The sequence below is a fragment of the Periplaneta americana genome, chromosome 16, assembly GCF_040183065.1.
Source record: "Periplaneta americana isolate PAMFEO1 chromosome 16, P.americana_PAMFEO1_priV1, whole genome shotgun sequence".
Taxonomy (NCBI): domain Eukaryota; kingdom Metazoa; phylum Arthropoda; class Insecta; order Blattodea; family Blattidae; genus Periplaneta; species Periplaneta americana.
The window spans coordinates 74,485,273-74,497,800 of record NC_091132.1 but is presented as its reverse complement, the minus strand read 5'-3'; the positions used below and the strand labels follow the sequence as shown (position 1 = coordinate 74,497,800).

The following is a 12,528-nucleotide window of genomic DNA, read 5'->3' as shown; positions in this document are numbered from 1 at the left end:
TTCACATAAAAACACATATTTTCACAAAAAAATTAAGTAAATACATATTTTCAGGAAATCTATTATAAACACATAAATCTTGGAGCTTTTTTACTTAAATAACTTTTTACAAGAACTTTTAAACATTTTAAAGCTAAGTCAATTATGTCACTCTGAAGTACGTTATCTTTTTAAGAATTCTTGGTTGCTTCGTGTTTCTAAGTGCTGTGTGGTGTATCGGTCATCCATTTTTGTAAATAGTATCGCCTCAAGTTCCGAGAACTGTTAGGCAGCATATCAATGTTATTATTAGAGAATAAATTAACATGGACAAGCTAGAGAGATCTTGCAACACATATTGTTGCTGAAGATGATTTCATTCCACGCTTTGTTTGTGAAACAGAACAGATAAGAGCTCGGGTATGAACATTATTTAATTTAAACAAATCTCTCCCCTCTCGCTCATGTCCATCAAGTAAGCCAATACGTCATGTTGGGATTCCCTGTTATCGGGCTTCATCAATCGATATCCTTCAAGATATACTGAAAGATGGTTATTTAAAAAACGATTTGGCTTTCCTATTAGCAAATCTAAGCTTTTTGTGTGACACCATAAAAAACTCGAAACATCCAAAAACCTGTTGTCTGAAACAGGGAGGTTCGTGCCGTGGAAATTAAACTAGACTCACTACCAGGTTCAGAAGTACAAGTACTAAGGGACAAATTCCAGAGTGTGTTTGGGGAAAAACAGTGGATATAAAAAAAAAGTGTAAAGTTGCTCAAGTATTGGAGGGTGTGCCTGTAGGTGAAACTGACGGTGTTTGTGTTTGTGACATTCCTCTTTTTAAATATGCACATCTGATGTCCTGTGCTGTGGAAATATCGTTTTCACAGTATAAGTCGTTGCTCAGAGATAATCGGCATGCATTTGTGATGGAGAATTTGGAGATGACCTTTGTTGTTCACTACAATTCTCGGCCAACTACTAGCACTCGAGTGTGGTTGGTGAGTACCTAGTAACATTTTTTTTTTTTTTCCCAAGCTAAGTAAGGTATTTTTGTCATATTTAAAAATATATATATATTTTTTTTTTTATTTTTAGCAAATATTTCTGTACTTTTTAGCACATAAAAAATAAATCTATTTAAGTTTTTTAGCACATAAGAATCCGCTCCCTAGTGATGCCAGTCCTCCCGACTAGGTTGGAGCAACCTGCTGACAATGGTAGGTGCTGTCCTCCATTCATATTGAGCGTTGAAATTGAATTATGCCTAATCGTAAAAAACCAGGTGTCCCAAAAGAAAAAAAAAAGGCAGCTGTAATTTGCTCAAGAAAATATGAAGTCTTACGTCTAAATTCTGGGAAGTAAGAGAGAAAATAACTCGATTGTTAAATCAAGAGCATTAGATACCTACCTAGATAAGCTTCCTTTTTTTTATTTTTTTTTTTTACTCTTTATGCATGTTTCTTCCATTTACGTCCATTTTTTATGAAAGAACTTGGCTAGTTTTTTTTTTATCCACTGGTCTACAGACTGAGCAAGTTTTCAAGTGACATCCACAATAACACAGACTTTTAGACAAGGATTGGCGTTGTTTCCAAAGAAAACAAGCTTAAAATATAATGATAGAGGTCTCAAATATAATCATCTATATGTAAATTGTAGAAATGGCCAAATGAACTGAGCGAGTTTTTGGATCACACTCTTCAATTATACTGGTATATCGGTTATTCTACACGATATTGAACAATCATGAAACCTGACTCTTTCCAAATAAATCATAACTTTGTGTACAGGTTGTATGTAAAAAAGGTACATGCTTTTTTCACACATACTTCAATAATTTTTATGTTATTCTACTTCAAATCTTTAAAATGTATACATGCATTTTCCATTTTAAATGTTTGTATTTTCAACAACTATGGTCTACATCAACACAAGCTCTCACGCTTCCATTTTCAACTAATCCTTTAATGGGGTTAATTTCTATGGATGAACTACAAAGAGTCTTGGCTAAATTGAAAAACAATAAATCTCCAGGAGAAGATTTAATAAATAGTGAATTATTTAAATATGCTAGCCATAAATTTCTTCAAAGATTTTTTAGATTTTTAAATTTGATATGGGAGGGACAAGGATTTCCAGAAAGTTGGACTAAATCTATTGTAATCCCTATACATAAGAGAGGAGATTTGAAAATTACGGATAATTATAGAGGAATAAGTTTATTGAATGCAGGATATAAAATTTATGCAAATATTTTGAAAAACAAACTCAATAAACATTACGACAATATTATTAGTGAGGAACAAAATGGTTTTCGTCGAGGAAGATCCTGTTGTGATGGATATTTTGCATTGAAATTACTGGTTGAGAAACATAGAGAATTTAATCTAGAAATGCATATGGCATTGATTGACTTTAAAAAGGCTTTTGATAAAGTTAATTGGAATAAATTACTTCAGATTTTGGCAGATGATCAAGTGCCTCAACAGATTATACAAAATATTTACAACATATATAAAACAACCATCATAGCAATTTGAAGCAACAATAAACTTTCACATTGGCGACCCATTTATAGTGGAGTACGACAAGGCTGTGGCCTTTCACCACTTCTGTTGGCGACAGACACGCCATGGATTTATTCCAATTAATCGAAATTTGCAGCTTGATGCTTTACTTTTCGCTGATGATTTAGTTCTCATGGCATCAATTGAAGATGATTTACAATATTCAGTACACAATTTAAATATGGTCAGTGAAAAATATAACATGGAAATTAATGTTGAAAAAACGAAAATCATGTCATTTTGTGGGAAATTCCCTGTACCAAATAAAATCTGTTTGAATAATAAAATAATAGAAAGAGTAAATACCTTCACTTACCTTGGCTATACACTATCACCTTATGGTGAAGTAGATATTGCTGAAAAAATATGTAAATATAATAAAACAATGGGGGTCATTAATAAAATCATGAAACCTTCACTAGTACCAAGACACACAAGAATAGGCTTGTATAAAACCTTAGCACAGCCAGTATTAAGCTATGGTAGTGAAGCGTGGACTGTGAAGAATAAAGATGTCAGTAGAATAACAGCAAGTGAGATGATGTTTATGAGAGCAACAGCTGGATATACTCGCTGGGATCATAAAAAAAATGAGGACATAATCATAAAAAAAATGAGGACATAATGCAAGAACTTCAAATAGAACCCATTATGCAGTTCATCAGCAAATATCAACTTCAGTGGAAGGATCATCTCGAACGAATGAATCGATGCAGAATTCCAAAATCATTGTTTCATTATCATCCGTATGGCAAAAGATCTCTAGGCCATCCAAAGAAGAGATGGACTGAAAATTCTAGTTTGAGACCGTAACAGGTCACTTGGCCTAATACTTGTTAGAAAGACGACGACGACGTATTTTGGACTTACTATTTTGATAAATATAAACTTATACTCATTAAAAAGTTAATATGATATATATGATATAATATATATTTAATGTTCATCAAAAAAATCATACAAGTAATGGTGCACCTTCACATTGCTGTATACAGGTACTCATCATAACTATACTTACATTTACATACCGTTGTCAAAGCATATACATGATAGGGACGTCCTATGTATTAATCCTTTAGGTACTCTAATTAACTATAGCTTAACTATTAGAACTAGAACTTCGTTACTATTGGTATTACAATTACAGCTTTGTCCCTTCATTTGTAACCGCGTAATAACAGACGAATTTTCTCATTTTTTCAGTCAGTATCTGGGGCTTCCTATTGACACATATTAGTCTTAACTGTTATTCGTTTTGCAAGTCGATTGTATAATACTACCACCCTAATCTTTATTACAATTCATTCACATATTTCTAATAAGAATTTCGCGCACATTTCCACACTTTGGATTCTCTCGACCAGATCACGTCCTTCTCTAGTGTTCGCTCCATTCTACCACTCTTTCGATTATTTCATTTGTCTCTATCCCTAGCAATATAATTATTTAAGTCCACTTTTTAGCCAATTACAATTTATCACACTTTCACCAATATTGTTATTCCCTTCATCACAATTAACACATACAATGAAATTACTTTTTAATCTTCATGAAAAGATCATCTATCTTTCCCGGTTTTTTCTTTGTCTTGTTTAATTCCCCTATTAAGTCATTTTTCCTAAACGATACCTGTTCTAGTAAACCAATTAAAAAGTTAATAAACTTAGTTCATAAATATGTAATTATTTTTATTGTTGTGTTATTTTTAATTTTGAGAGCTTGCATAAGTAATAGGTATGTGATATATTACATTTTTTCTTATATAACTTTTAATTAAATAATTAGTGCAATTTTTATACTCTACGAAAGCCAGATTCTTTTCCAATATGATGTTTTGGTATGTATGCACAATGTAGTTACTGAAATGAAGAGAAGTCCAAAAAAATAGTATTGCATATAAAGTCCATTACTATTTATGTCCTATTGGAAGTACCAGTGCATATCTTTCTCCTTCTGTACTCATTTCTTTAGAGGCATTTTAGCACTGCATAGTTAATAATACAATTTGTACTTAGTAGTAACATTTACTCTGGAGTTGAAGTGTTACCACAGATAAATTAAGAAAGCCACAATTGCTACTTTTATAATGTTAAGTCCACATCTGTGGAGTAATGGTTAGCACATTTGATCGCAAAACCAATTGGCCCAGGTTGGAATCCCAGTTGTGGCAAGTTACCTGGTTGAGATTTTTTCTGGGGTTTTCCCTCAACCCAATACGAGCAAATGCGGGTAACTTTCGGTGCTGGATCCCAAACTCATTTCACCGGCATTATCACTTTAATTTCATTCAGACTCTAAATAGCCTGGGATGTTGATACAGCATCGTAAAATAATCCACTGAAAAAATTATAATGTGAACATGTTCTGTATAGTTTATATTGAATCATTAACTATGTTGTATTTACTTTTCAGTGAGTCTCTAGAGCAGCAAGATGCATTACGAAACCATGAAAATCAATGGAACAGTCATAACAACATTACTTCAAAATCAAACAGTAGTGTTGCCGAGACTGATATAAACCCTTTAGCTCTGAAAATTGTCAATGTATCTACGATTGCAAACTTGAATGATACACAAGGACAATCAACCTGCAATCTTAACACCAGAGATTCACTTACGTTTCAGAGCAATATTATTTCAGACAGCATTTTTGAGAGCACTGGTAAGGATGCTACCACCAACATTCATCGAGAACTCCAATTTAAGAAGGAAAGATTAACTGAAGACAATATTTCTTCTAAAGATAAAGATATTTATAAAAATAAAATAGTTCGATGTTCCGAAAGTAAGAATGATAAAACTTTCAACGGTAGATCCAAAAAGCATAGGAATACACGCTCAAAGAAATCAAAATCTACATTTGTTGATGAAGAAAACTTGTTTTCCAGTATTTCTAAAAATCCCATGTTTCAACCAGTTGTCATTTTGAAAAGACTCCAATTATTTCCAACGAATAAGAATGAGTTTGAGAATGAATCTCAGAGATGCAGATTACCCACTCCAGAGACCCAACTTGATTCTACTACTACTTCGCTATTGTCTGAATTGCCAGTAACTGATAAACAGTTGTCAGAAGAAAATGTGAAAGATTGTGAGTCATCAACGAAAATAAATAAGTTCGAAAACATTGATGGTACTGATGCAGCAAAAATAATAGAAAGTATTGACAATATAATTAAAAGAAATGAAGAAATTTTGCTAAAAACAGCTGCAAAAAAAGTCAAGAAAGTGATAAAAGTGAAAAAATTGATTCTGCCTCAAAAGGAAGTAAAAGAAAAAGTAGTGAAACCTAAACCTCTTGAACTGAAAGCTACACCTATTGTGCCACAAGTGCGATCCATTTGGAAATGCTCGCAATGCCCTGATGTGTTCAGTATATATAAAGCTTTGCGTGATCATATTCGCACGATACATTCAACAATACATCAATGTCAGTATTGTAAGAAGGAGTACCTTTTTAAGGAGAGATATGAGCAGCATTTGTCCAAGCATTGTAGAGAAAAACGTTACATGTGTGAATTTTGTGGAAAAAATTTCCGTCTACAATACTCGTTTGAAAACCATTACTGTGAATACAATTCAGAAGGATATAAGTTTAAATGTCAAGAATGTGGTAAGACGTTTGCAACAAAACAAGGGTATGATTCTCATATTATCAGTCATGATGGAGCTATGTATCTCTGTGATACCTGTGGCAAAAGTATAAAACACTTCGGCAATTTGAAAAAACATAGGCGCTTATGTGCTGATCCCAGTCTGGCACAACAATCCTGTACATTTTGTTCGAAGAAGTATAAAGATAGGTATGTAAATTATTTATTACATCCTTAAAATATTATACAATCTCAGACTTTCAGTATATGTAATTTGTTTATATTATACCTCCTTTTCAGTATAGGTATCCTATAAGGCAGTGTTTCTCAACCACTGGGCCACGAGATATTCTCCTGGAATTTGTTGTTTTACTTTTCTAAGTACGTTTCACGAATAAATAATTTGCAGTGGAAATATTCTTAGTAGAATAATTTCCATGATTGTGTCGGAAAGCACAGATCCAGATCATCTCTAAACTCTAAAATCTAACCAAATAACACCTGTGTGACCAAGCCACTTATTTTTTAATGATCAGAAATTTTTCAGGCTTAAAAATCTTTCTACATTCGAGAAAGGGAATATCGTTGTATATGACTGGTCAAAAAAAAAAAAACTGCCTGCAAGTGGCAAATCCTCTGTTCTCAAAACTCAACAAAATAACAGTGACCAATTGGGAAGTTTAAGATAAAGATTAATTTTTGGTCCTGCAGAATATATCTTATGGTAACAATGATTATTAGAGGAAAAAAATTCGTTCTGGTGCCAGGGATCGAACCCGGGTCCTTAGTTCTACATACCAAGTGCTCTAACCACTGAGCTATGTCGAAGATCAATCCCCAGTATCATTGTTACCATAACAGATATATTTTGTAGGACCAAAAATTAATCTTTATCTAGATTCTTTGCCCAACAGTGCATAATACTGTGGAATACCGACCACCAAGTCACTCAATTGAGTGCGCTCCCTGTATAATGGCAGTTGACTTAATATATGTCAATATATATGTCGAACTTGGAGTCAGGCCACAAAGCGAAAAATACTAGAGGAGGGGGGATTCGATCTGGTGCTGTGGATTGAACTTCGGTGTAGATCAGTGGTTAGAACACTTGGTACGTAGAACCAAGGACCCAGGTTCGATTTCCGGCGCTGGAACGAATTTTTCTCCTCTAATAATCATTGGGAAGTTTAAGCAAAATTTGTTCACTTAAATTGAAGATTAAGGTATAATGAATACTATTGCTTTGCACGTTTGCATTGCAGTGTGTAAGCTTGTTTCACAACACGAGTATCCTGACCCATCCTAGAATTAACACGCTAACAGACAGAAAACAGCAACATAAGTCTCACTAGCCTCCCTCAATCACACCGTTTTCATAATGTACCAGCACAGTGAAGTCTGAAGATTACACCATACTCTTGGTTTCACAAGTAAAGAACCTTCGTTGCAGGGTTGGGTTCAGGAAGCCATAAATCTGACTGACACGCTCCCCCAATTAGTGAAACTGTGGACAAAGATACCGCCAGAAGACCGCCGAGAATGCTGTGTTGTGAATTTTCCATTTTTGAAAGAATCCAACCAGTTGTGAAAGAAAATATATTTAAAGAGTCAAGCCAAGCGCAAACATGGCAACAGCTGAAAGTTTTAGCAAGTTCACCTCCCCTAACTGGCCTGTCAATCACTGTAATCTGTGTAGAAGTGGTATGAGGTCAGGGTTCTTTACTTGTGGAGCCGAGAGTACTTAATTATTAATAGTTACTGTAGTTAAATGTATGAACTTAAAAAAATTGGAAAGGTATTTACGAGTAAATTTGTTGGAACCTGCCCTCATCTTATAGAAAAAGAATGTACCGAGCCACAGTCTCTGAAAGGTTGAGAATCACTGCTATCAGGTATGAATGTACAGAATGAACAAAATTTTTCCTCACTTAGTGACAATGTTCCTATTTATGGGTACGCTAAATGACAGCTCTGAATCATGGTGAGGACAGTCCATGAAGGCCTGCTGGCCTCATGTCCACATGCCTCAGCAGAGGTGCGATTATCCAACCAGAATGGAGATAACATGTGGTCACCACGAGTCTCCCAGCTGTTAATAGCTATTTTTGAATCCGAATTTCATTACCTATCATAGCTCCCCAAATTCATCACGATGCTGGGTGGGCACTAATCCCATACACTGGCTGAAATTTCGTGTGAAAGTTCCTTCCCCAAGAGGAATCGAGCCAGTTGCATTCTGTAACCCGAGTCCAGGCATGTTGTCTTAAGGTACGGTCATACGTCGCTACTTTTGCTGCGCAACTTTTGTACTGCAGCTGCAAAAGTTGTGTGTTGTGTTCACATGTAAGCCAAAAGTAGCGTGCTACACGCGCAACCCGAGCACTGCAAAAGTTGCAACTGGAGGTTGCGTGTCTGTTCACATACAAGGCGCTACTTTTGCAGCAGCAGGTTTTCAATATATATTTTGTGGTTATGTTCGCATTATTAAGGAACTCATGCGATAGCTTACTTATCTATTATTTGCTTTTCTGTCCTAACTAATATTCAGAAATTGGCATTATTTCTATAAAGCTATTAAAAACGCCTATATACTTAATGATAACCAATAGCATATTCAAGTAATCAGTGTTGGCAACCTTCCTGTTTGAAACTACACTACGGAAAATTAAAAAATATGAATTATATCATCAGCAAATATACTCAGATTGTGTTGTACATTTAGTAACTGTTACAAATAATTTATTTTCATCACATCTAACACTAAAATATATCCAAACAATAAAAGTATCATTAGCACATTTGAGTGTCAACACTGGTCACAACCGCAGCAAAAGTTTCAACAAGACCAATATCAAAAATGCTGCAGTTGCAACCCTGAGAACCTGTTCACACATTGCTACTTATAAACTGCGCGCAGCATGGAAAAGTAGTGGGCAGCTGGTTCAGCAGCCACTACTTTTCGGGTTGCACTGTTGTTCACATGTCACAGTACGAGAGTTGCGCAGTTTTTTGTACTACAATGCTGTAAAAATAGCGACGTGTGACTGTACCTTTAGACCATGATGCTATGGCATGATTCAAATGATGGCTCTAGCATTTTTAATTTTGGGCAAGAGCCATTCAGATCTGCAGAATTTTATCAAGGTGGGCAACTCTCTTTTCTTGTGCCCCACATTACTGAAATTTTTATGGAAATAGATTATTACGAATCAAAGGCAAATGTTTATCATATTAATTATAATGTCCAAATTTTCGTGGAAATACTTTTGGTTTACACTTGAACTTTTCACTTTCTCTTATTAATATATGTTGAGCCTGGCTAAAAATATGTTTGTCTGATAGTTCATAGCTTGACCACACCTTGGGAACGTTGCTTTCGGCCTGTATGAACATAAAAGAGGGATTTTAATAGTACTTCAGACAATGAGTGTTTGTCAAACATGTCCACATTTTCAGCACAAAAGATGGAATTTAACATAACTTACGCCAGGCAATGAATCTTTGTAAACCATTTCCATTCTACAGTACAGACCGATTATTTAGTCCTGACAGCTCAGCAACGCGAAAGAGGGGAAGTAATAGGAGGAGTGGGGAGAGTTCCGGAGTAGACATAAGGGCGAGCGGTCGGTAAAGGAATGCAGTACAGCTTAATTGTACTGGAAACATACCACACGCATGACATCCGATCACTCCGAAGGCAAGCGAGTGAATAACCCAAACACCCCTTGGCATAACTAAATGGACTCGCCTGACCCAGGTGCAGATCGCCGGTGACTGTCAGGACTAAATAATTGTACTGTACTTTTTAAGTTAAACAGTTCCCAAAGTGAAGTGATGGTGTGAAGATTGAGCAAAAAATCGAAATAAGTGCGTCTTCTCGTGTGTTGTAATACCGTAGCCATGGGTTTTATGTAAGTGATAATGATGTTACAGACAAGAGATCTTCAATAAAATCGGAAAATATTGCAACTTGTATGTTGCAGTTTGTCCATTTCACTGATTTGCAGTGAACAGTATATTAAAGTAATTTGTTATTTCATTACATCTTACCATTCATGTCGTTCAACTAAATAATACATCGAATATTATAATAATCCTACATTAAATCCGCTATCATTGAAGAGTACCTGTATACTGACTTAATTCTTTTTTTTTTTAGTTATAATATTTGAATTTTTAATTCTTGATATTTTCCTTTTGCAGGCGTGCGCTTAAGAGTCACATCAGATTTCACACTAACGAACGCCCCTTCACTTGTACACTATGTGGAGAAAGTTTCCGAGTCAGACGTCAGTTGTCTTCTCATACATTGCGTCACACTAACACACATCGGCATAAATGCTCAGTATGTGGTAAAGCTTTCTTCCATCGGCAACATCTGAGAGTTCACCTCCTCATACATCAAAGACCTAGTGAATATACTTGTGACATATGTAGGCCTAGTCATATTTTTAAATCATTGAGGGAATTTAATACTCACCGTAAGACACACAGTGAAGAAGAACTTGTGAGATCAGAAATAACGAAAACAGGAAATCAAACCGTCAAGAAAACGAGATTTATTTGTCATATTTGTGGTAAACATCTAGCGAACAATATCACGTTGGAAAGCCATGTGACGATGATACATACATCTGAAAAGCCTTTCATCTGCGAAACATGTGGAAAGTGTTTTCGACTAATGTCCATTCTGAAACGGCATCAGGACATGCACAACAGTGAAAAACTATTTATTTGTGAAACATGTGGGAAGACATTCAAGTTGAAAACACAGCTACACACTCATCGACTGATTCATACAGGTGAAAAACCATATGGATGTCGTTTTTGCATGAAAAGATATCCTTTCAAACATGCTGTCATCACTCACGAGCGCCTACATACTGGGGAACGGCCCTATACTTGCAGTGTCTGTAATAAGAAGTTTCATTCTCGGAATAACCTGAAAGCACATGTACTAGTTCATTCAGAAAACCGACCATTTCAGTGCAAGCTTTGTGATAAAAGTTTTAAGCGGCAAGACATTCTTGATGTTCATTTACGTACTCACACTGGAGAACGTCCCTTTTCATGCAGTATTTGTGGCCGTAGTTTTAAGCAAAATGGAGACCGTAAGAAACATGAACAAACTCATTCAAGAACTTCAAATATTAAAAGCAGGACACTCAAATCTTGTTTTCTTTTAAGTGAAGATAATACAGCAGAATAAAATGATGTTGAAAATCTCGTCTTCTATTAAGATTTTATATGCAAATTGAAAGCATACAAGTTCATGACTTGACCATTACAATTGAATCGGTCGGAGCTGAAAGGCATTGTCAGTTTTTGCAACTTTTCAGGAGGAGAAAAAAAAAACATCGTGAAAAAAAAAAAACAAATTTATTGAATGTTTATGTTAAGCTAGCCTTATAATAATTCCCTAGCCTTATGTGTGCCACAATAAAAAGACAAATTCAGTACTTCATACACATTAAAAAAATTATTTAGAAAAATTGCCTAAGTGCTTTTAAGCTCTGTGGTTGCTACTTACACTTCATAAATGCTCTATATATTTAAATATTACATGATATTTTAGTTATACTTATTTGTAACATAAATACCACCTACATTCAATGAAAAGGTTGTTATAAATTACAACTTCCCTTATGATGTAGCAAAATACAAGCTAAGTAGATTAAAGTAGGGTAAGAAAAACAATGTCACTTATGACTTGCATTACACTGAAATATTGATATCACAAGGACGCGGATCCACACTTGTGGAGTAACAATTAGTACATCTGATTGCGAAATCAGGTGACACGGATTCGAATCCCGGTTGGGGCAAGTTACTTGGTTGGGGTTTTTTCCAAGGTTTTCCCTCAACCCAATATGAGCAAATGCTGGGTAACTATCAGTGCTGAACCCTGGACTCATTTCACCAACATCACCTTCATTTCATTCATGTGCTAAATAACCTGAGATGTTGATACAGTGTCGTAAAATAATCCACTAAAAAGAAAACAAGGCCGCGAGATTGGCGAGATCAACCTCGCATGGTGCGGCACAGTGCTGAAAGGCAGGAAGTCAGTGACTTAATGCTTTCCTCGTCTGTTCACGTTACCAGTAGCAACAGTTTCTTGTACAAGGAGAAGGCTGATTTAATTCTATCTTGCACCAATCGATAGGTCTTGCTTAAATAGTTCATAATGCTAACAAATCCAATTTTGACTTAATACCTTTCAACTCTGACCGATTCAGTTTTATGAAATTCTTTATTGACTCTTAATTTAATGAAAGTGTGAGTTAATTTAATTCATAGGGGACAATAAAATAATTTTTAACGAATATGATATCCGTTTTCAAAATATCTGTAGTTTTTGTGAGGTATTCCATATATTTG

General features: G+C 35.1%; 1 protein-coding gene across 3 annotated transcripts in view; it reads left to right on the top strand.

Moving 5' to 3' along the window:
* Nucleotides 1-11,525, top strand: part of LOC138716438 (zinc finger protein 852-like) — a 39,521-nt gene extending 27,996 nt beyond the window's left edge. For 2 of the 3 annotated variants that reach the window (XM_069849532.1, XM_069849531.1), the window contains 2 exons: nt 4,966-6,357; nt 10,351-11,525. In XM_069849532.1, the coding sequence (XP_069705633.1) occupies nt 4,966-6,357; nt 10,351-11,356 (2,398 nt within the window). In that variant the 3' untranslated portion in view covers nt 11,357-11,525. The remainder of the gene's footprint in view (nt 1-4,965; nt 6,358-10,350) is intronic. The other variant, XM_069849533.1, reaches the window with a different exon arrangement.
* The last annotated feature ends 1,003 nt before the right edge of the window (nt 11,526-12,528 follow it).